This window comes from Zonotrichia leucophrys, chromosome 21 (assembly GCF_028769735.1).
Source record: "Zonotrichia leucophrys gambelii isolate GWCS_2022_RI chromosome 21, RI_Zleu_2.0, whole genome shotgun sequence".
In the NCBI taxonomy this organism is placed as follows: Eukaryota; Metazoa; Chordata; class Aves; order Passeriformes; family Passerellidae; genus Zonotrichia; species Zonotrichia leucophrys.
Genome location: NC_088190.1, coordinates 1115163 through 1140203, shown reverse-complemented (window position 1 = coordinate 1140203; position 25041 = coordinate 1115163). Strand labels below are relative to the sequence as shown.

Below are 25041 nucleotides of genomic sequence, written 5' to 3'. Positions count from 1 at the left end.
TTCTATTCTAGACTCCATGAAACTTCTCATGAAGCATCAGACTTATCTACTCTTCTGAAATGCCTAGCACAATCCTGAATTATGTTTTTAACATAAAGGCCCTTTCTTTGATCTATTTCCCCCATTCCATGTAGATAATGCTGTTACATTTGAAGCAGAGATAAAACTGCTGAGATGCAAAGTGACACAAATCAGCTTCTCTCGCTTGCAAGGAAAGGCAAAATATTTTATTTTTCTGTAGTCTGGAGTCAATAATGTCATTTCGAGCAGCTAAATTGTAGAAATGGAAAGCTCTTCAAGTAGCATTTTAGTAGAATCCTTCAAGACTCTTTTGGAGAAACTGAAAAGCTGGAGAGGGAATGGGGGGTTGGGGGAAACAAAAAGACCCCAACCCACCAACAAACCCACACCCCATACACTCAAAGTACACAAAGCTTTTTAAGAGCAGCCTGGAGCAGTTAAAGCAGAACCTGCACCACAACACTGAGATGTGGTGTCTGCCCAGGTACTGCTGTGTGTGAGTCCCCCCTGCATTTGAGGGGCACAGAAAAGTTCATTTCTTTTGCCTTCAATGAGCAAATAAAGGGAGAACAGCCAGCTCTGTGTTTTCTTCCAGAATTTAGATAGCACACAGGATGGTACAATGGGACAGCACTGAAGATGGGAATGGTTTATAGTTCCTTGTGCTACAAAAAGCTATTATTTTCTTTTATATTGAATTTAAATCAGCTGTCTGAGATGGACACAAGCCTGCTTTGCTGCTTTCCACATAACAGCAGAAACACCAGAGTGGATGAACGTACAAGAATCAGACTGAGGAACAATTAAAGGAACCTTTATAACCCTGCTGGAACAAGCCCAACCCCAAGATAAATAAAAGCAGGACAAGCCTGCAGTCAACTTTCATCTCCATTTCACTGACACAAGTCTGACACTTACAAGAGTATTTCATAGTTTATTGAAAGAGCACTTGTTACAATACAAACCAGTTCTGCTTTTCACAAGGCAGATACTTGCTCTTAAGACAATCCAAAACAACAGACAGATCTGAAAATCCCATTTAGTTTAAAGGCAGCTCACTGCTTTCTTTACAGTACAAATAGTTACACAGCATAGATTTCTCATGTGGCAGCTCCTGAAGAGATTTAATGGGAAGTATCCAAGAAAAATTTCAACAAAAAACAAGTTTCAACATGTAAAGGACACAGTGAGGAAGATACTGAAACTATGCTGAATGTACTGATAAAAATAGCATCCTCTAATTTGACAGATCCCTAAATTCAGATTGCTTGAGGAAGGATGTTGGAGTCAATCTGAGTGAGGAGCATTGGTGATGTGCATTTAATCCCACCCCCAGTGCAGGGAGTCCTAGAGAAGCCATCCCCAGGGCACAGGTGGATCCCAGCCAGCTGCCAAGGCACAGCAGCACTTGGCAAAGGCAACTGAACGTAGTCAAAGAGCACTTCCACCATGGATGCCACATTTCCATTACCCTGAAAGCCTTTTCACACAGACATCAATGGAAGCAGCTGTCTCACTGCTCATTAACTCCATTAACACAGGATTTGGAGTGAGAGTTGTGTGCATTTCTGAATAGTGCAAGGAGATCCACAGTTCTCACACTGCTTCCCTTATCAGATGAAGCACTGCACTGCAATTCATATCAAATTCCTAAATATCCTCCTAAAAGCCAGGGAAAAAGCTGCTTCCCTGAAGCAGACTGGGCTCCATTCTGACACTGACTGTCCTTTTCCTGCTTTGTCAAATCGTTCAGCAGCACAGGCAGGGCTGTTCTTGCAGTGCTGCACCAAGCAGTGGGGTAGGACAGACTGATGGCAACCTACTGCTCACCAGCACCCCCAGGCATTTCCAGAGCTCTTTTCTGAGTTTGAAGTGAAATAGGCTGGCACAAACATTTTAGTGTTCAGCATCAGGGATCAAGCAGCAGTTTTAGTCTGGTGTCAGCAGTTGCAGGGGCTCAGAAGGACTCTGTGCTCAGTGCCCAGAGCTTGGACAGGAGATGGGATTGCTCTGTCTCTGCCACCAGCCCTGTGCAGGGACTGCCCCACGTACTCCTGGGGAACTGAGAGCCTTTCCCCAGGCATGCATGTTCCACAGAGCCCAAGCCTTTCTGAGGATATACAGGAACTCATTATGCTTGACATGCACAAAACCAAAGTGCAATGCACTACTAAAGCAGGATTCTAAATTAAAAACAACGGCAAAACATTACTTGCAGCCCAAACCTCATTTTGCAATTTGGACTCAAGCTCAAAGCAAGTATTGCTCATCTACAAGCCTTCTGTTCTTTAAGAATCGAGGCATTTTTGGAAGCAATGCTTTATTTCCTTTGTTCAAGTAGGCCAAAGCATGAGACAAATGCAAGTTACAAAGCCAGATCTGGGCACAGAACTAAACCTGCCATGAAGGAAAACTCCCAGTTTGTTCTTTTAGGAGTTGGAGGACTGACTTTGCATCTCCTTCAGCAGAGGCCACCATCCCATCAGTGATACATGTGCTGAGAATTAAGAGCTGGCACTTGATTACTGGATATGTAAATAGCACGTGTGTTGCAACAGCACCTACAACATGCCCAGCTGAGGCAGGGGAGAAGTAGGATAGGACAAAAAATATGGAAAATAAGCTTAAGACACTTGCCACTCACCTACAGCTATGCTGAGCCACACACAAGTAACAATTACCAGTAGGGCTTATATTTTATAAAAAAATAAGCAACCTCAAGTAAATTCAGGATACTTGTGCAAAACAGCACAAATACACTGCAAAGAGGACCTACCTTACCAAATGTGGTAGAGCGTCCAATTTTGTTTTTAAAATTTTATTCAAGTTAAATTTAAAAGCAAAATAAGTCCCCAAATATTTCTATTGGCTTACAGTTAAGGCCACGGATTTTCCAAAGTAAGAGCAACCTTGTCTTGCACTTTTGGAAACTCAGAAAATAACCCAGCATCATTCAGGTTGGGACTCTCCAATTGCAACAAAACCTCAAAGCCTATTCCTCAGTCACTAGTTTTTCAGTAATTCGCTTGGAACAATCTGAAGCAGGAATGGCAAGCCTTTGTGTTATGGCAAATCACCTGCAAGTGCAAACCCCTTCAGAGCAAAACAGACATGAAAGATTTTAACTCGCATTTTGAGTGTGGGGAGAAGGAAAACTAATCTTATTTTCTCCTCAAAGCAACCTTCTCCTTTATTAAATGAGTCTTGAATTCTAGTTTAATCCAAGACCAGAGGCACTAACATGAGGTATCACATTAAGATGAAACAGTTCAATTCTCCCATCTCACAGGAGAATTCAGCCAAAAGTAGTGATTTATAAATCTTCCTAAGAATAACTATTTCAAGAACATCTCCCAGACTCATGCCTGAGAAAGCTGAAAACATAAAATAAAAGAATTAGCTTTTTGAGTGCACCAGAGTGTTGAAAAATCCTAGTTCCTTTCCACAGTCTCAGTATAATAATTAAAACCTATTATATTTAGAGATACAATGGGAATTAGAAAAAGCTTGTTTCCAAATAATTGCTTCAGCATTATATATATATTCTGACATAAAATTCCATTCAGGCTGGTTTAACTGTCACAGCAATTTCATACCAATATTTATGAACTTAAGCAGAAGGAGAAGAGACATCTACTCAGGGAGTGTGACCCAATATCTCTTCTTAATTTCTTTATAAAAAAGCCAACAACTTTTGGTTTATAGATTGTTATTACTATTAAAAATTGAGTTAAGAGTGAAAAATATTGTTCTGAAGAACCAGATTCATTTATAAACAGATGGTCAGTTTCCTTATTGCTAAGAAAAAGGTCACAAGAAACATTCAATGCTAGAAACTAAACTCCTCTTTTGATTGTCTACATAAAACACAGGAGGAAGGTAGCACTTGGTAAGTTCCAGACAATATTTTCAGCATTAGAAAAATACTTCAAGACACACACACACACAAAAAAAAAAAAACTTGGTAAATGAGCTAGTGGGAAGTTCTCCCCTCCACCTCCCTCCCTCTGAGTCTTCTAGTCTATGAAAAAAGTCTTACAATTTTTCAGAATATTCTTCCAAGGGATGCTCTGTTAAAACTGCAAGGAAAGTCACATGCAAAGTGCCCGGGCCGCAGGGCCGGAGCCTGGCGCTTGTGCGGGGCCTGTGGGGCTGTGCCCGGCCCGAGCCGAGCCAAGGGCCGAGCCGAGCCGAGGGCCCGAACCGAGCCGCGGGCCCGAGCCGGGGCAGGCGGGCCCTGCTCATACCGCGGTTTCCCTGCCCGCTTTCAGGTTGGGGGCCGAGAACTGGCGCCTCATGCGCGGGGGCGTCACGAACGGGCCGTGCTGGCCGGGCCGGTCCGTGTGTTTCGGGGCGCTGCCCTCGGCGCCGGGGCCGCCGTAGGGCTGGCGGTGCTGGTGCAGGTGGCGCTTGTGCTGGCAGCCCTGCGGCTCCGCGCCGTGCGGCGGCTCCGCGCCGTGCAGCGCCTCGGAGGAGCCCGAGGCCTGGCGCCGCAGCCCCTTGTGCGAGCCGCTGTTGAGGGAGTTGCTCCTCCAGCGCGGCTGCGGCTGCTGCTGGCTGCCGGGCTGCGGGCCCAGCTGCTGCCGGTTCACCTGGATGTTATCCTGGCTCCTCTGCGGCCCGTAAAGATTCCACAGCTGCTGCGGATCTTTAGAAGCGGCTTTGCTTTCTTTCTCTTTGCCTTCGTCTTTGTTCTTATCGTCTTCTTTCGGAATTCTAACCTCAATAACTTCATCCTCGGTGATAATGATGTGGGTGCCTGGACTCCACGAGTTCCTGTGTTTGGGATTGCTTTTGAAAGGAAAGCGGGGTTTGCGATTTTCAGGTGGAATAAACCGGTGAGGCATATTCTGTCGACGAAGCTGTTTAGCTATTTCCTGCTGCTGCAGATTTTTAAACCGAATCTGTTCTTGCCTCATCCAACGTAAACGCCCACGTCTGAAAGCTGGATCACCTGCCATTAACTGAGACACGCGCTCCTCCTTAGCAAGATCGTCATTCTCGCTTCTCTTTGCCTCATCTGTGGGCTTCTTATCCCCATCCGCTGCACTGGCAGAGTTCGGAGACTTAGCATTAGCTACAGTTGACTGAGCTTTGTCTGGAGACCCTATCAGGGGTAAAACCTTCTCCATTTTTAGCATTTTATTTCTGAGAACTTTGATCTCTTCATCCTTCATGTTGTTCTGCTTCTTCACTTCTTGCAGAATATCTTCCAATTTGTCTATGTGCACCTTTAGGTCATCCACATCAGTTATTCCTTTACCATTGGCCATTACATCTTCAATCTTTTCATCTCCAACTCCCACTGTATCCCAGACATCCCGAGCGACAGCTCGCCACGATTCGCGCTCGTTTGGGTCTTTTTTGCCATACATGGCACAAAGCTCTTTCATTTTAACAATGGCCAGAGCCTCAATCTCCTGCCTACTGTGCCTGAAGTCATTGAGCGCTACCTCATAGCAAATCTCCTTCACAGCCTGAATCTTTAGGTCTGAGATGGTGACCCATTTGGAGTCTTTGCTAAGGCGTCGCCGTTGGGGTATCTGGTACATTTTAATAGGTTCTCGTTTCTTCCCACTGCTGGGGAGGCCACACTTTTTTACAATGGTTTGGAGCTTGCTGGGGGGCAGCTTCTCTCTCAGGGAAGTGATCAGTCTCCAACTCTCCTCACACGATCTCTTGTCCGAATCATCCCCACTATCAGAGTCTGCATCCTTTGGAAAAACAAAAATCAAGAAGTGGCCCCAAAATAACCAAAATTAAAATTGTAAGAAAATGGAAAAGCTAAACAAGAAGTAGCAGGCAAAGAAAACTAAATCAAAAATCAAAATAGAACAAGTGATAAGGAGGTCCCTGAAGACTGAGCGTTAGGGCATTAAAATGCATCTTCAAGAGTCATGGACTGTCAAAATTGGAGCTCTTCACTAAATAAAGATTAACATTATATTTAAGTCTTGTCATCTCATAATAGCTGATAATCTGAACTCTTCCCTCCCAAACCCTTCCAAAGTCTTTGAACAGACCAAGTTCCTGGTTTTAAATCTTAGGACCAAGTGTAAACTGCACTTCACACATGCTACAAAGACATGCAAATCCCCACCACACACGTTTGCCTCGGTGACTGCTGTTGCTTCTTTCAGCAAATCCTCCCCAGGAAGGTGAGCACAACAGCCACAGAAGATGTCATGAGCAGCCAGAGTAAGTCGGGTTAACACTGGTTAGTAACGTTGCACGTGGTTGCAGGGATGCTCAAGTTTAGAATCCATTTCACTACAATAGCAGCCAGAGAAGTGTTAGACGATAAGAAAAAATGAAACAGAAGCAGCCGAAAGGTTCAATGTTAAAAGGACTGTAAGTGCCACTATGACAGACGAAGACAGTGGTTCATACTCCAAAACTTGCTACAAGCTAGAAGGATATCCAGAATCAGAGTTTCAGAGGTGGGTTGTGGTTTGTTTGACTTTTTTTTTTTTCCATTTGGCACCTCGTTGCTTAGTTTAAAGAAAAAAAAACCATTATCAGTCTTGTCTGTCCGAAGAATGAGTTTCAGCAGAATGCAGAGTAATGACTTTCTGGTTTCAATTGTTTTAATACAAATTTTCTATTTGATATCCTTGATTTGTCTTCTTTACAAAACCTAGAGCCTGGAGCTTCCACACACTTGCTAACCATTATGCGCTTTGCTTCTTCATTACAAGTTTTCCACCTTTTGCTAAGTGATTTTTAATGAGCAGTGCCTCGGGTTTCCATATGCTAGGAATGTCTGTTCAGATAAACTGCCACCCCCAGTTCAGGATAACCATCATTGCTAACTGCAACCAGGAATTAAAATAGACCACTTTTCTTTAAAGACATCTCTTTAAGAAGCAAGAAGTCCTGTGTATTACTGTGATCCAAACACCTTCAACACAGCTCTCGGTGTCTAATGCAGCTCTAACTAATATCCCTGTTTTCCACATGGAGATTTGTAACAGATGAGAAACCAGGAACAGTAACAGCCACTTACTCTAAAACCAAAGGAAACCCAGGTATTGAGCCAGCACCAGATTCACATTATTGAGCTTCTTGTTACTTAATGTAGTTTTAAGAACAGTACTAGAGAACCAACTTCTAGTTTAGGTCAAAATGTAAGCAAAACACTGGTTTAGGAACTCTTTGTGAGTTTATAGCTGACAAAAGTTGTGGCCTAAGGAAACAGCATCTAGCAGACTGCACACTGCAGTGGAAGCCAAGGGTTCCCTGGAGGAAGCCCCAGTGCAGTTGGGCCACTCAGAGACACAACCAGGAAGGCAAAACATGAACTACTCCAGCATTCAGTCACAAGTTCCACAGGACTCTGATAGTTACAAAACTACCATAGAACTACTTATGGCTAAAGCATGTCTTCGTATTAAAAGATGATGAAGAGACACTGAGTCCTGGCCCTGTGCACTCAGAGGTTACCCAGACCAATTAGTGCAGCTATGATCAAAATTCCAATATCAACTGGCCACTGCAGAGGCATTGTGACCATTTTAGCTCTATTACACACATTTTCACAATCAATTTGTAAAATGGAGAACCACTACTTCTATTCCCTAGTAATACTAGCAAGGCAAAGGTATTTTAGTTGGCAATTTTGAGGGACAAGAGCTATTGTTTATTTTTTTGTACAGCACATCTAACAAATAAACAGCCAGTCTGGTTGGAATCTCAGCATAAATACAAAACAATCTGGTAAAAAGGATTAACTAGCTTCTTACATCTGAGATTATACTCCGGTTTAGACCAAGAATATTTATATCTCAATATCAGTCTCACCCAGCAGTAAGTTAGAGAACCTGACACTGCAGCTGGCTATGGCAGCCATGTTTAAACACGAATTTCAAGGTACACAATCTGAAATGCACTCCCAGATTTCCCACTCGTGATTCAGCTACAGCTGCATGGATGCACTAATGCTGTCCACCCCAGGCTCTGCACACAGCCACACACAAACCATGAGCTGTGTCAGCAAGCTCTGCTGTCACCTGAAATATTCCTGTGGAGCACTGTGATAAGCAGGGCACTGCTCCCTGCCAAGGACCACTCTGATATGATCCCTGACAACTCAGACAGGTGTCCTTCAGGAGCTGCTGAGGGATGTAGGGCAGCATTCCACCTGTGTCCACTAACCAAAACCAGCAAGAACAAAACAAACTTGGAGAAACCAGCATCTTTATTATATTAACCACTCCACTCTCTAAAGAATTTTCCCTAAATCTGAAGTATTTGGGGAAATAAATTCCCTTCACCACACTTTATAAATGCAGCCTTATTGGAATGAACTTCCCAGACAGCCAAATTCACATCTTTAATTCATACAATAGCTTAGCTTGTGCCAGTCAGCTAAAATTTAGGGGAGGGAATTCCATTACTTGCATCTCATTTGACACATTGCCAAAAGTTACTCAATACTCAAACTATTTTTATTTTCACATCTTTACTGTACTATTTTTTTTTTTTTTGCTACTCAAATTTTAACTATAAAATTCCAGAGATAAAACATGACATTAGTCACATTTAAGCTTTTTTTCTGGACTAACAGTTGCCTTGGTCAAAGTCTACAGCCACCCCATCCAAGAAATTAGCCCCTTGTGATGAAATAATTAGAGATGCAGAAGTCTCTCAGTGTGTAATAGGAATTTAAAAAAAGAAATGTAGCTTCTTCCTATGGAAGCCACAGTACTTCGCTCCATTCTGGTTTGGGGAGAAGGGCAAGAACTTTACAGTGCAAAGCCCAGCATGCATTTAACCCACAGTCTCCATCTCATACTACAGACATGAATCTTGAGTTTGTAATTTTGATCAGAATTCTGACACAACTACATTTGTGTTCTGGCTAAAGACAACCAGCTAAAGCAGAATCAGGAGACTCAGGTTTCTTAGGGAAATCTAGACTTCATTCCTGGGTTTGGTCTTGTTTTCCAAATTCACAGGGTGCTTGAAGACTGCATGGATTTTATTTGTAAAGCACATCAGAGGTATTTGTTGTGAGATGACTGAAGTCTTCCTATATCAGACTTAATTTATCAGACTTCCTATTTGACAGATACTGGAGTGCTGGAATTCCCAGTGCTCTGAAGGAGTTAACACACTGCTCCCTGCTCACATCCCCACCACTGGCTTGTGTACCACCAAGACCCTCACGAGGAACTCCATGCAGGGGAGGGAGAAGGGTTAAAACATGCACAATGCAGCAACATTTTCAGACGTCATTCAAAAACTAAACCTAGTGTATCAATGTTCTAGAAATCTCTTTGGCAGCACAAAATTAGTATGTTCTGGTGATCCAAGACAAAAATAAAGGCAAACATCCCAAGGAGTAGCTGTTTAGACTACTGAAAAGGAACTTCAAAAAACACAGAGCACAAAAATGCCCTTCTTTCAGGTTAACTTGCAAGAAATCCAATCTATTCCAACAAGAATTGATTAAAGCCTCTTTACTGTCAATCACAATCTCCGAATTAACCTGAAGGAGCTCACTCACACTGCTAATAATTCACTGTAGACACAAAGAATTTGAAAGCAAAGGGAGAACTGCATTGTGCAGACAACCCAAGCAGGTTTCCTAAACTTTCAGATAAGCAAGGACAGGAATTACTGTTTGCCAAAGGCATAGTTAATCAGGAGTAAGGACACATACCAGTCTTTGCTGCTCCAACAAGAGATCAGCTTCCTCCTTCTCTTTCTTATATAAGATCTCCATTTCTTGTAATCTGAATTTGAACAGAAGAACAGAAGTAGTCAGAGGTCATTAGTTTCCTGTTGGTGTTACTCTACAGGCACAGTCTCCTCAATTGCAGTTACATGAGTAAAAGGCATTGTCCTTAAAAGGAACTGTTCTTTGGCTGCTCAGGGTTTCTGAAGTGAAACCCTGCAAGCTGCTTTTCAGCCCTTACCAAAAGCTCTGCTGCATTAGTGGCCAGTGCTTACCTGTGATTTTCAAAGGAGCTGGAGCACTGAAACACTACAGTAAAATAAGAGGAAGCTTTCTGAACTTCCACAAGAGGCAGCACAGATGCTGTGACCCCAGTAACCTACTGCTGACTCCTCCTTCTTTCAGGTCAAAATTTTAAGTTACTTTATTACCTTTTCTCCATCTCTTGCTTCATGTCAATGCCCTGCTTCTCCAGAAGCTCCCTCTGAGCAAATGTCCAGTCAACTGGCTCTGAGGGAGTCTCAGCTGATGGTGTTTTCTCTCTTTCTGCTCGTGCTTGCTCTGGGTGGTTGAATCTGAAGACATGATTTTTACCCATGATGATACGATTTCCTAGAAATAGGAACAGAAAACTGCAGCTGACAGAAGAATGGTACCAAGTTCTATTTAAAAGATAAAGGTGACACTGCCCCTGAACAGTACCTAGCATTCCCCATGTATGTCAATGTCACATACAGAGTCTAAAAAAAATGTGTGGTAACATTTCTTACCTGAGCGCAACTGCACAGGCTGCACAACCCTCTTGCCATTCACGTAGGTTTCTGATCGTTCACAAGGCTCCAAAGTAACAATAACTACAAAGAAAACATTGATGGGTGAGACTTTAGAGAGTCCTGTAGAGGAACAGAAGTGTGCGAGCCCCAGAGGCCTCTCATTTGCTGCCTATGTTCATACTGACACCAAAGTCAATCACCCCTGGATGTCATGCTACTTAAAAATAAAGATTCAAGAGGAAATCAATAGTACTGACTTCTCTACCTACTGCAGGTGGAAACTACTTTTTTTTCATGTTTATAGTTAACCAGGTCAGAATTTAACTGTTATACCGGCTGCAGCCTACAATTTGAAGCTATTATCACCTAAACAAATTTTATTTTCTTTCCCTAACACTCAAGAAATCAAGTCAAAGCTGATCCTTTCCTTGAGGTCAGACAACTTGCAGAGCAGGGGACTCCCTGGGCAGCCATGGCAGTGAAGCTGCAGGAGAATCAGGCCTGCCCAGCGTTACCTTCGCCGTTGTTGTTCCTCTCGCTGCGGAACACGCAGTGCTCCTCCTTGATGTGAGCCCCGCTCAGCACAATGTCCTGGCGCCGCTCTGCGTCAGCCTGGCCCACCCTGCAGCAACACACAGGGGTCAGCAGCTGTTGTGGTGTGTTGCAATGTCCTGTTTTACCTTCTCCCTTCCCCCTCGCCCCTCGCTGAGTGTGCCCTGTCAATCAGGCTAACATACCAGCAAGGCGTCGTGTGATTGGTGTCCCTAGTCCCTTGAGACCCTGCCCCTTCACCTGGTTGGTGGCTCACCTGTCCCCTCCCCTTCCCCTGCCCTGAGCTTAAAATGTTAATGAGACCATGCGGCCTCCATTCTGTTAGCAGCAGTGGCCCGGTGCAGACATCTCTGTACCCACGGAATAAACATCTGGCAACCTTCTAGCAGAATCCGCTCCCTTTCTCTCCACCATCGCCAGAAGCTCTCTCTCCTGAGGAAACGGAGTCCTGACAGCCTGGAAGTGCCCCGCTGCACTCTCAGCCAAGGTATCTCTGGGGTAAAGCACCACAGTGCTGCCTTTGGCCCAGCAGCGAGGGTCAGAACTGGCCCAGGCACCATCTAACTGGTTATATTGGGATTCTTATTCCAATAAACAGCAAACCAGACACCTCCTGCAGCCCTGCACTGGACAGCTGCCCACGAACACCAGGAAAATCTGAACTGTTAAGGCTGCCCTGCAAATGGAAAGGTTTGGACCAGCGCTGAATTCTGCACTGCAGAGAACCTGCTCTGCCAGGAACTGGAGGGTGACAGCTTTGCAAAAGGAAAGCTTTCTCTCCCTCAAAACACATCACTTGGAGAACTGTTAAATACCTCTGGGTTTAATGCAATTCCTTCCCTTTTAGAAAGGGATGCAAGGTGGGGGGAGCCCAACAAGAACTTCCAGTGGTGTGTTTCAGGCAGACAGGGATCATCCCTCCCACTAATCGCCTTCTGCACTTGAACAAAGGAGCACAAATGGCCCAGGAGGCTCCTGCTGAATAATTTGAAGCCACAAGCAGTTTCATCCAGCATCTAGACAGAGAGGCTGGCTGCACCCCTGGAGCACGAAGATGTATGTCCATTTCAAACCAAGGTGTTTGAGCAATTCTAGGTACAGACAACTTCATTTCCAATCCTAATGTTTATAACTTGCTCTACTTATTAATTTACGCATTTCTGATGCCAATGAGCTAGGCTCAATACTTATAATGACTTCTTAAGCCCCAAGCTATTCCAGTCATCACTCTCTGCTGAATTCTCTGCACTTTGATACTCCCTTCAGTGGGCTTATGCACCTTAGAGTAGCATCATACACCAGCCCCTGTCAGTGTACTCTCTTCCATCTGTTCCCCAGCAATATACAAATTAAGCAACCAAACACAGCTTGGTGCTCCAAAAAACAAAATAAAGATTACCTCTCTCCTTCTAGCTGTTTTGAAAATAAATTTTGGAATACAATCAATTTTTAATCTGAAGTCTGGCAATTCAATTTTATCTCATATCTGTGAATGCAGAACCCATTAAATGTGTACTGGCACGAATAACAATTTATTTAAACAATAAAACTAACATTCAGCCATATTCAAGTTGCTATGGTTTTCAATCCTGCACCCATCAAAATCTCTCATGCACTTCCAGTAAGTTTTACTACAAACTTAAGAGGGGATGTCATGCTTTCTTTTACTGCCCAGGTGTAATAACAATTTCTTAAAGCTGAGTGACTGCACATGTAACTTTTTGTCAGTTGGTGTTTTTACTTTAAACACCAAGTCAACTTGAAAGAAATTGCATTTCTGCACTTTTTTCCACCTCCAGCACTCTCATGTTTCATTTGTACCTGCAACTTGCACAGCTCAAGGCACCACTATTATTTAAACTCCTGGTGTCTCCAGCTTGGGAATTTAAGCAAGCAGAGAAGGCAACTCCAGAGTGTGTCAGCACCAGCCCTCACCTTGTGATGCCATCTTTGATGTAGTACAGCAGACATTCAGACATGAGAGGATCTTCATTAAGGTTTACAAGATGAGGAGTCTGAAAGAACAAAAAGAAAAAGTTAATTAAGAACTGAGGTTCTGCTTTCAGGCTCCTTCCTGCAGCTGAGGAGGGTGAGCTTTAATCCAGCAGTTTTGCCACGTGTATTGAGATTATTCCAGAATGGATTTTTTCAAACACAACCTCCTAAAGTACTGCAAAGCATCACAAAGTACCAGTGAAATACAGCTCAGATTGCTCAGTTATCCAAAATATCAGTCCATGGAAGGAAGAAAGGCTTCAGCTGGAGAACAAGAAGTCCTTATAAAATCTCTGTAAACTTTGATAAGGGAAGTCCAAGAGCAGAAAATGTTGCTTCAGTGAAATTTTGAAACTGATATGGAATCAACTTTGACTTTCCTTTGGCACAGGTCGGGTGCTTATTTGGCAAAGTCTGCTAAAATCAAAACAAAATCTAAAACTACCAGTATTCTCTGATACCAACAGCTAAGAAACTCTTCATCTAAACTTCTTCTAAATTTAAATCCACTACAGTTACTAAACCAACCTTCTTTGGTGAAAAAACCCCATTGGAATCAGCAAACAAGTCACAAGGCCTTGGTGTGAAAATCTAGCCAGTGAGATGGCAGTAAGCACAAGCACAAAAGAAAAGGCAAAAATGGTTAAACATAAGTAAAGCAGAAGGACGATAAAAGAGAAACAAAACTGTTAATAAGCCACTTGTCCCTTTGTTACCCTCAAACTGAACAAATTTAGGAAGAATGAATAAATTTGGCTCAGATTCCTTATTAACACTATTTCCATCAACTTATCTTAAATGCAAAAAAGTTTACTTATGAGAGCTTTTACCAGCATGACATTTACAGAAGCTCAAAAATTACTATATGGTCATGATGAATTTGTTTTTGAATGAAGGTCTCTGATTGTCAATTGCCCAATGGAAGATTTAATTATAAGGACAGAGAGGGGGAGAAAAAATACAGCTTTTTCACCCCTAAAAATCCAGGGTGACCCAAAGGTGCAGCTGAAGATGTTCCACGCTGCCACTGCTGTTCACTGCACGAATCAGCACTTGGAGCTCTTTAATCAAGAGAAAAATGGAGAGAAAGCAAATGCCAGACCCAGTGATCTGCTGTAACACCACTACAACTTGCACCACTTGAATAGTTTGTAAGAAATAAAGCTCCCCAGCTTGAGAGAAGATGCTGGCACACCCAGCTGTTCACTCTTTGTGTATGATGAGACACATACTGGTACCTCAGAAGTGCAGAGTCCTTATACAGAACACTTCACATTCTCTAGCCAAGCTCTCGTCTCCTACATTTTCACAACCACCACAGTTACTAGAGGGGCAGCTAAGGAACTGCAAGGATAGCAAGGAACAGAAGCAGACAGGACTGGGTTGGGAGTTTCACTTCTCCTAATAAATCCTATACAGGTAAAAATAAATACTATCTATTACCCAAGCATCTACTTTATCCAGGTGGCATTTATACACAAACCTGATCAGCTGAAAATGCACCAAAAGAATCATCAAAAAGAGCTGATGGCCTCTCAGGAAAAATCTAAAAGGAGATGAGGATCCATAACATAAGAGGAAGAAATGTAGAGAATACTCAATGAATCTGCCTCTTCACAAACCTTGGGCACTCCTGGAGTAGCTACTAGAAGCAAACTGGAGTTCTACCAACTCCAAGCATTGCAGACTAACACTATTCTAAGTGAAGGATTAAACATTTTAACCAATTCTGTGCAGTGCCTCTGAATAGGTCCCTGCTTAACCCTAGATCAAGTTTACTACACACTTGCACACTAAAATATTACCCATGCTGCTTGTTCAAAGTAGGTTTTTGCCTTGTACTTCTTTTATAATTCTGCTTTACCTGCAGAGACAGGTTCTTTGCTAACCTAATTATTTTACACTTACAGCACTGATTTATGCCCTTTTCCTGCACAGTTCTGCTTCTTTCTAATTTCAGAAAATAGAACTAATGGCAAGTATTGAATTAAATATCCCCTTGCATCCCCTGTGTTCACTGGTTCATTAGATCACTATCCTTTTTTCCAAGGGGAAGAAGGATTAACAAAAAATTCAAGGAAGAGCACCTAAACAAGCCTTCAATCTTGTCAAAGAAGAACAGGTAGAGCACACAAAGGTCACACACAGCTACTGCAGAAAATGGCAACAGAATTAAGACACAGCACCTTCTGATTTGCTACTGAATCAAGACACAAAAGGAGCTGCTTCTCCTTGCAGCACAGCATCTTCTAAAGGAAAATCCAAAACAGTTCAACTCCTATCACCCTCCTGCCAGGTCAATTAGCTTTTTGGAAACTTGCAAGAGTTAACAACTTTCTTTACCTTTTTGGGTGAGAAGACTCCAAGTGTTCCTCCATCTTCCCGAATGGCAACGCCCATTTCTGCCAACAATGCCTCCCTGATGGAGAAAAACAGGATATTGCCCCCATTTCAGCCTTCTGAGACAACTAAGGTCTAATGAAAGCCAGGTAATTACTGGATTAGACTTTGAAGCAGCCTACCCAGGACTGAAACCACCTCAGAGCACACCAGGGCAAGTTGGCAAACTTTTAGTCCGAGAGTGGCCTAAGGAACAGCAACTTCAACTGTGACAAACCAGGAGAGAGCAGGACTTCCTCCCAGCACTGCCCTGCTGTTCCACATCTAACACAGGGCCAGCAGAACCACCCCAACACCATTCTCCACTGCCTTGGAACAGAGCAACCTTCTCCATTTTCCACTTTCCAGAGACCATCCACACTACAGCACTTTCCATTCCTGACCTTTCCATCCTAATGGCCTCTGTTTTCCTCAGTTTCTCTTCCCATGTTTCATTCAGCTCTGCAATGATCTTCTCAGACTCCTGTGTGAAAATACCAAAAGATGTTTTACAATTCTTTCTAAAGTTCTTCACATACACAAAGCAACTGAAGTCTGTGCTCTGCTTAGGCCTCAAATTAATTTCACATATAAAAAGCATTCTTAGCACTTTAAAACTCTTACTTATTTCCCTTAAATTTTAAAAGGGTAGGAAGTCCTGAAGGCAAGCTGAGAAAAGATGACTTCATATCTAACCACAGTCACTTTATTTTGAACCACCTAAACTCATTTCCCTTTTTTTGTAAAAAATCTGATTTACAGACATGATTCAGTAACTGAATGCCAAGGAAATGCAGAGACCACACTGTTACTGCCATGGCAACGGAGGGTTTCCAATGGGAAAGGGAAATGCAGAGTGTGCTCAGCCTGTGGCACTGTCTGATGGGCAAACATGACAATGTTGCAGAGACTCAACACAGCCAACTCTCCCCACTCCTCCACCCATGGGCATTGGGGGGGCTTTCATAAAAATCAAGAAATGCTTCACTGTGATGCACTTTGCTGTGCTTTAATTCTGTGCAGCACTGGGACAAGGCTGCCTTTGTCTGGCCCAACCATGCTATTCTGTGCTTCACATTTTAATCTGTGGGGGCTGGGCGAAGACAACAGTGGCAGGATTATTCTTCCTCCTTTTTTTCAACTTTGGGGTAATTTGGTTTTCTGACAGCTGAGTGCATTTGCAAGTCAGACTTGGCTCACACTAGTGCTGACCAGGCCTCTAAGTCTACACTCATGATCAAATTTTCCATAACTACAAGTGCATCAGATGACCCGTAAATAAGAATCAAGAACTTAATTTATAATTTAATTGTAGCTCCAGGCTACAATTAAACCTAAATAATCTTAACAAGAAAGGTTGTGCATGAACCCAGTTTCTAGCCCACTGCAGTTAAATGCCCTCTTTACAGTGCCAGTGGGTTTCACACAATTTCTACAGACACAGGAGACATTTATGAAATTAGTCCTGCCAGGCCCGTGATTCTTTAGCCTCCTTAATACCCACCTTCAAACGTTCAATGGCCTCCTCTCCTCCTGGTGTTGACATGATTCTTTCCTGTATACTGGACACAGATGTTAAGCCCACCTGACTACTGAGAGAGCAGGAGGATGGAGATGCAGTGAGGGACCCCATGGAGGCTGTGGAAAAATTGCCAGGACGTTGATTCTCGGAGGCTAGCAAGTATCTATGCTTATTGTTCTGAAAATCTTTCAGATCTGAGAGAGAGACACACAGACAGAGGGAAGGCAGGAAGAAGGGAAAACAGGAAGGGGGAAGGAAGAGGAAAAAGGGAAGAAAGGAAGGAAGGAAATACCAGTGTAAGAGGAAAGCATTTAAGCAGCAACAAGGCAAGTTTTGTAATTTTTAGATGGCAGTTCTGAAACAAATCTTTTAATACTAGCAACAATAACATAACAACTCAACTCAGACCCTGAGGTTCACTAGGAAAGACTGCATCATCAACCTTTCTAAACAAAAAAGACTGAAAAAATAAATTACACCTTGGCCAAAAGCAGCCATCCTACTCCTCACTGAACACTAATTAACCTGAGCACCCTGAAGCTCAGAGCAGGACCAAATTGAGATCCTCATGAAATTAGTGACATTTTGGGCTGAAGTCTGAGACACCAACCCCTTAAGCTCAGGAAAACATTCTCTTCCAGAGTCCTTTAATGTGAAATGATGATTAAGTAAATCTTTATCACAGCAGTGGTTCTGCAGCTAAAGCAGCCAGACCACAGGGACAATGAATTTCCTCACCAGAGAATGAATCACCTGTCAGTGCACGACAGGGACACGAGAACATAAACTCACAACAACACCATTATGGTGCTTCTTGACCTTCCTCATCTGAAGAAAAATGGAAATCTAACACATATGATCAGCAAAATATCTGATAAGGGTCTTCAGAAGGTGCTTCAAAGCTTTTTGGCTGTTAGTTTAAATACGAAAGGTCTTTTAAAAACCTCCACAATTTAACAAGGTGGCTTTTGTAGTCTGAAAACCTGCAGGCCTGAAAATGCTGCCTTGAAAGCCAGAGAATAAGAAAAGCTGCCTGAATGATTTAAGAACAAATATACAAGGGAAATTAATATAAATTTAACTTGTCTTCTTGGATACATCTGTAAGCCATATCCTCAGAATAATCACACGCCAAAAGAAAAATCTTTTAACATGAAAATATCAGATAACTGAATAAGCTTGGTTTTAATAGTTTAAAATTTAATTTCAAAGACAAATCCTTTAAAATAAATCATTTCAGGAAAGAAACAGTTCAAATCATGCCCTGCAAGTTACAAACAGGGGCATCACACTTACAAAAGTGAGAAGCTCCCCCAGACATTGCATAAATTTCCCTGTCCTCCTACATCTCCTGTACTCTTCCCCTGAACAATCCTGCCATTGTCAGCCTTATGCCCTAGTTCACTCCACGCTCAACCTGCTGTTTCAGCCTCCTGGAACTGATGACTGCCCCCAGTCAGTTTGAAAACCACCATCTGCAAATACAGGAGGCAGGGCTGGGAGTTTCACAGCAGAGAAGCAGGTTAAGGGAAGGGAATGCTGCCAGGATGAGGAAAGCAGGCATGACAGAGCAGGGATGGAGTCTCAAAAGGCCATGCACTCCTGAAGAGAAAGGAAGTGGCACTTGCAGCAGCTCCCCAGTGGCTGTGAGAAGCAGAACCAGCCCTCAGGCCCATGCACGCAGCTCTCACACCGCCACGCACACGCTGCCGCAGCACCAGAGCGTCCCACAGGCCAGCATGAGTCTGTACACCACCAGGAGCTTCAACTCCAGGAAATTTCAGACAGATCTCTTTCAGCTGATATTGAGTGAGGGTCAAAAAGCCTGACTGAAAGAGTTTCAAAAGCCTACCAACCCAAAACTTACGTGCAGTACATTTCCCTTGCAATAGACTACATATATGCCCCTTCCTTAGAAGCAAACACCAAGGGAAACAAAACGCTCCTTGCTGACTTGTTTCAGCCCTGTTGTTAATCAACTGCAACCAACTATACTTAACTTCAAAAAAGAGACCTTCATCAGTATAAGATGTCTGGCTTCTTTCTTTTTTTTTGTTTTAAAGGATTATACAAAATACATTGCAGTGTCCAGGAGGAACTGGTAATACTTCATCTTGAGTTCATCAACTGAAACATTTAAAGCAAATACTTCAAAGTGGGAAAGAGCTGCTAAAATGCCAGGAAGCCATGTGAGCAGGAACTGAGTAACTGGGGAAAGATTTGAGAGAAAGATTTTCTGGTTCAAATCTAAACTGTGTGCTGTCATGAAAACACACTGGAGAACTACCACTCTCCCTTCTGTATTCTGCCAGAAAGTAACAATGAACATATGTTGCACTTTAAACTCTGCATTTTTTTTTGTTGTGGACTCAGTCTAAGAAGTGCTGGTGAGGCTGGTATTCATGAACCTGCACTGCATTCCAGTGAGTGTTCTGTCTGGGATTTCCCTGTGAGAAATGCTGGCATGCAAAGCTCTGTTAAAAGCTGACCCAGAGAAAGCAGGTTAAAAAGAGAACCACACAATACACACATTTGACTCCACTTCCAGAGTATTCATCTCCCATTGGATCAACTGAAAGGAAGCAGGAGGGAAAATACAAGAAGGATCAAAACTGAAGGTTCACTAGTGGCATAGGCAGGGAAGAGAATACTACTTGATGTTTAAAGAAACAAAACACAGTTCTCAGTAACACAGTTTTTTTCAGTTTGGATTTATACCCAAAACCCACAGACTGTAACAAGCATGAAAAACACTTGTATTTCATTGTCTTCTGGCCTCATTCTCTTGAAAACAAGCAAACAAAGAGGTAGATACATGTTGCATGTCTTTAGTAGTCTGTGACTGAGTCAGGACTTCTGTTTCACCAACAAAAAGGTCTGAAAAATCAGAAACTGGAGTAACACTTTATTATTTTTTTAGTCAAAGAAGCTTTTAAACCACTGGAATACATTCTGTGCTTTTATGGGCATTTCCTTCACTAGGAATTAAATCACTGCTCATATCATAGAAGAATGTAGCAGCTAAAATTTCAGTTCATTTGTCTTGTTTGGAATGAGGACAAGGAAATTGGGCACAAGTGTGTTCTAGTGCTTTAAGAGGTTGCTGGCAAAGCAATTCAGTACAACACAGCTCTGCCAACCTAACTCAAAATCTCCCAAAAGGATTCATTAGTTATTCACAAGCAGCTGTTGCATAGTTACTTCAGGATGACAAATGATTTGTCACTCAGGGCACTGTCTAACATTAGCCATTGTTTTCTTTTGTGAGCGAGGATGGCATTGAAGCCAGGTATCAACTAATGACCTTGGCCCTCTGAGGAGGAAGGAAAGATGCCTTTTTTCCTCAGTATGAAACTAAGTTTCTGTGTCTCAGCTCTTTATTGGCAGCCAGACAAAAAGCTCTCCGTAACTCAGCAGAGCAACTCCTGAATGTGCAAGTTCTATTACACGAAATAGCTTTTAGAAATGCTTCCAAAAGCATTTCTACAATAATAGGAAAATTCAAACTCTGTATTTTTCCCTGAGTTTGAAGGTGGCTTGTGAATTCCACACACAAACCTAAGATGGTCATTTGAAGACAGAAAGGGCTGCCATTTCTAAAATCATGTTCAAAACTTAAATATCAGTACCTATATTTAAAGTCTGTGTTTTAATCCTTTTCTCTCCCTGGCTCAGGTCTCCCTCCTCTGCTAGAGGCCAAGGCCAGGACAGTGAGGTGTGTTTAATCCACTTACTGTCAATAATATCTCCCAGGCCTTGAGCACGCAGGAGATCCTTGAGCCTCGTCACCTCCTCCTTGAGCTCCCGCACCAGCTTGGCGTTGGGATCCTCGTTGATAACAGCATTGCATTTAATCTGCTTTGCACGATCAGCATATCTGCAAGCACACAGCACAATGAAACCTTGCACAAACATGGAACTGATTACATACAACTTTTATGTAACATGGGAATGCAGCAGCACAGAAGACATTTCACTTGCAGCTGGATGTCAGCAGAGGAGGCAATAAATCCCTGCTTCCTCTGCAGGGTAATCGAGTTCTTGCCAGTAGAGTCCTCTTCCCCACAGATAAGCTCAGCTCCCAATAAGCCAAAGGTTTAAAGGACAAAGTATGGCCTTTAGAGCAAACAGTTACCCATATCTATCCCACAGGAAGAGAAAGTACCTTAAAGTGCTCAAAGTTTCATCATAGTTTATGTCTGCTGGACTGAGAGCAGCGACCATTGCAGTTCTGGAGTTACCACCTGTAGTGAACAGGCAAGATTTTAGATGAACTACAGCACACACTCCAGGCACTACCTATCTGCCAAATATCAATGTTTTCAATAAATTATAGAATTCAACTAAATTCTGCAGTATTAAGAAACATACAAAAACCACAGGAGAGAGTTATAGCATTAATGTAAGGTGGAACTATGACGACTCAGATTTAGCTACTAAAGATATTTAGCCTCATACTCAATACCAATTTAAGTGAGTAAAAGCAGTCAGAAAACTCAGTGATACTTTCTTTTCATATTGGCAGAGACAAATCAGCCATACCTAGATTTTCTCGAAGGAGCCACGTTAGTACAGAATCCCTGTAGGGTATAAAGTCTGTCTTCTTCTTCTTTTTGCTCTACAAAGAAACAACACAATATGAAAAACAGGAAGGATTTTCTGTGTAAGAAAGATGTGAACATCTTCCTGACATTTAAATTCTGTGTTATAACACAATTCCAAGCAGTAAACCTTACACTAGGCAAAGAAAGCAACATCTACTCCTACACAGACCATCCTACCTTGCTGGTGCAGTTATCCTACGTTGAAAGCATTAAGGAAAAAGGAAAAAGAAGAAGGATGAGCTTCTTAACAGAGATTTACACATTGTTTCCATGTCAGACAGTACTTCCTTTTCTTAAAAAGCCAAATTAATGGAATTAATCGCTTCAATTGGAAAAAAAAAATCTAAAAAATATTTAAGCATATTCAACCTCTCCAAGGTGTTGGCTCACTTTTAAAAGGAACAACAATCATTGATTTGTTTTGTTTCTTTGGGTTTTTTTAATAGCAGTTGAATACAAAAATAAAAGACAAAGTACTTTTCTAAACCCACAACATTTTGCTTGGATCAATATAAGCTCACTTAAGACATTATAAGTCTTGCCATTGCAAAGAAAGCCAGTGAATCAAGCTGTTGCACTGATGTTTCTATAAATTTTAACAACAAAGCTGCAGTTAAGTTTTCTACAATTATTCTTTCAAATAAAAATAAAATTACTGCACTACACTGAAGGTCTAAAATCTTGCTATGTGAACAGGTCTTCTACATTAACACAGGCTTCTTCTGCAAGGCTTCTTCACAGTTAAACAAACCAATGCTTCCATCTGTTGACAGCCTGTGTGACACCCACAGAATAGTATCAACTCTATTCATCTATCAAAATACACACAGCTAATAGGGCTGAGAATGCAAGGCCAAGAACAGCAAATGATTCTGCTGTACTCCACGGATTTTACTGTCTCCATTTGACCAGCTATGCAAAGGTTGTTGCAGGGAAGGAAACGCTCTACTTACCACTTCAGCCAATGCTGAAATAACTTTGCCCAGAGTTGTGAGAGACTTGTTAATATTTGCTCCTTCCTGAGAAAAGAGAAACCAGTATTACATAGTAATTAAAACTCTTCAACCATGAATCTCTTCAGATCTTCAGGTTTGCAGCTATTTCTCCCACAGTTATAATTTATTATTTGCCCAGCAAGGGCTCCCGTGACGGCCGTGCCTCCCCAGCCCCGCACCTTTAACCGCGTTCCCTTGGCACCGGTGGAGTCAGCTCGCTCACTCCCAGCCAGATCCACCAGGCTGATCTTGCTGACCTGAACACAGAAAGCACATCAACAGGAGAATGAGCTCTTGGTGAACCAGAGCAAGGACAGAACTACAAAGTCACTGCAGGGAACATCAGTGAAAAACAGTCAGAAAGTCACTCATCTGTAACACACCTTCTCTGTGGAAAGGTCAGTTTCTGTGTCATGTTTCTTCTGAGTAAAGACAATTGTAAACACAGCATGAGAGCGGCTGCTGGTTTCATTCATGTTGGTGGCTGCCACAGTCCTGAAATATGAACAGATACGAGCATGTTTAAAAAAGGACAATTACCTGCAGGGCTGAATGCAGCGGCAGAGGAATGAGAGCAAGAGGCTGCACAGGTGATGAGCTGCCCTGTAACCAAGACCCAGCCACACCTAGCATCATTCCCAAACCCTTTCATTTTTGCACTCCTGAATTACTCCCATCTTCATCACAGTTCAGACAGAGCTTTCTCAGTCTGTGTACTCAGCAGTCCATCTTACATGCAAACACCCAAGAACACTTGAGCAGCATTTATGTGAGTCCTTCTCACACATTGTTGAATGAAGCCAAGAGCTTGCATGGAAACAACTAATAATGAACCAGAAACTGAAGCTGGAATGCCAACTTTGGTCCTGACCACCTGAATTGAGGAAAGAGGAGACTATTCACATAAGTTTTTAAACGAGGATAGTGACAGAGTACATAGCAAAGGCAGAAGTAAATGCCAAATAATTATTTAGACTTTATCTCAAGTCCTTGCAATCTTTAAATGTCTACACATTGATTTGCAGGACTAGTTCAGCACACAAAGCAATTTCAGCTTTTAACAGCATTGATCAGTGCATATTTCAGTAATACTCCTCACAAGAGGTTTTTTTAAAGTGCTAATGCATAACACTGCTAAGAATATATAACACACTCCCATCACTAACCTGGCTTTGTTCCCAGCATCCATGAGGTCTGCAATGTCTGTGTAAGATGTGACTGCTAACTTGGACAGATCCTCCACGTAGGGTCCAAGGAGAGGATGCTCTCGCACCCGCAAATTCCCTTTGTTCTTCGGGTTCAACAAGTCTCTGACTCTCTCACAGTAAATCTCCATGTAACTCACCTGGAAACAGAATTTTCACAGACAATTCAGTATTTCTGAAGGTCTCCTCCACAGCATTTCAGAGTGCCAGCGGTAGAAATTCCCCCAGCCCACCACAGGAAAGCTAAGGGTGTCTCGGGTCATTTAACTTAAACACTGGCAAAGGCAAGAGTCAAAATTCTCCTACATCACACCTCTACCATGAGCTGCTGGCCCTGCATCCATGTATAGATCCTTCAGCCATTTCAGAAAACACTGGTGTGTAATGAAAAATTATACACTGGAGTCCACAATCACCTTGACAGCTTTAATATGACACAGCACAGGCATCAAACAAGACAGATGCTAAAAGGAGTCTGCTTCCAAGGAATGTCTCATGAACCACCAAAGCAAACTTAAGAAAGGAAAAAAAAAGTTCATCTTTCTTGTCTGCAGAAGCAACTTTTGATTTTAAAAATCATGGCTACAGTATTTGACAACAAACATGCAGTCTTCCAGCTAGTAGTAAAATAAAACCATCTGTAAATGCATCTTTAAATTTTTCAGCCCATCATTTTTTTCAGGATTACTACACAAGTAAAGGAACACTGGTTTTCCGTTGAGGGTAAAAAAGGAGTCACAGAAAGGTTTTTACATTTGTCTCAAAAGAGAAAAGACAAAACGCCTTAAAAAATAAAATTAAAACCCCCAAACTAATCAGAAATAAGCATCTTAGTGCACCATCAATAACCCAGCACCTAAGCTCAGTTTGATGTCCAGCATACAGACATTCTTTGATCCCTCACCACACTCACCTCTACAGAATATGACATTTCCTCATTGCTGTTGTCATTGATTTTCTCAAACAGCTCTTCACATAGCTGGAAAGAAATTAAGCCCAAGTCAGAAATGAGTCTTTACTGAGAAGTAACAAGTAACTATCAGGACATGTCATGGAAACGGCTTTAGAATGAGGGCAGTGAAAGAAAACCACCCTAATGCCTCCAGCACACACAGCCTCACTGGAAGGTAATTCATCTCAGTCCTACATCACTGTCAACTTTATTTTGTCCAGTATCTCAACAAGTGCTCTAGGTTTCAGCAGTATCATTATTCTGTACTGTAACATTAGCAGTAAGCTTCAGTTCTGTTAACTCTTATGGCACCACAAAACACAAGTGTGTGTCTGAAGGTGCCATAAAAACCAGATTCCCTCTC

At 42.4% G+C, this 25041-nt stretch overlaps 1 protein-coding gene across 8 annotated transcripts in view; it reads right to left on the bottom strand.

Moving 5' to 3' along the window:
• KIF1B (kinesin family member 1B) overlaps positions 1–25041 on the bottom strand; it is a 78804-nt gene that overhangs the window by 33127 nt on the left and 20636 nt on the right. For 2 of the 8 annotated variants that reach the window (XR_010442613.1, XM_064730908.1), the window contains exons 5-22: positions 24639–24704; positions 23687–23865; positions 22904–23015; positions 22700–22777; positions 22479–22544; positions 21703–21720; positions 21464–21539; positions 21087–21165; positions 20656–20798; positions 19452–19493; positions 16904–17115; positions 15804–15883; positions 15364–15439; positions 12961–13040; positions 10989–11095; positions 10471–10554; positions 10132–10312; positions 9686–9758 (exon numbers count right to left, since the gene is read on the bottom strand). Coding sequence is in view for 7 of the 8 variants with exons in the window: in XM_064730908.1 (XP_064586978.1) it covers positions 9686–9758; positions 10132–10312; positions 10471–10554; positions 10989–11095; positions 12961–13040; positions 15364–15439; positions 15804–15883; positions 16904–17115; positions 19452–19493; positions 20656–20798; positions 21087–21165; positions 21464–21539; positions 21703–21720; positions 22479–22544; positions 22700–22777; positions 22904–23015; positions 23687–23865; positions 24639–24704 (1752 nt within the window). In the remaining variant the exon portion in view is untranslated. Of the gene's footprint in view, positions 1–973; positions 5736–9685; positions 9759–10131; positions 10313–10470; positions 10555–10988; positions 11096–12960; positions 13041–15363; positions 15440–15803; positions 15884–16903; positions 17116–19451; positions 19494–20655; positions 20799–21086; positions 21166–21463; positions 21540–21702; positions 21721–22478; positions 22545–22699; positions 22778–22903; positions 23016–23686; positions 23866–24638; positions 24705–25041 lie in introns of those variants that run through there. The other 6 variants (XM_064730911.1, XM_064730910.1, XM_064730912.1 and 3 more) reach the window with 6 other exon arrangements.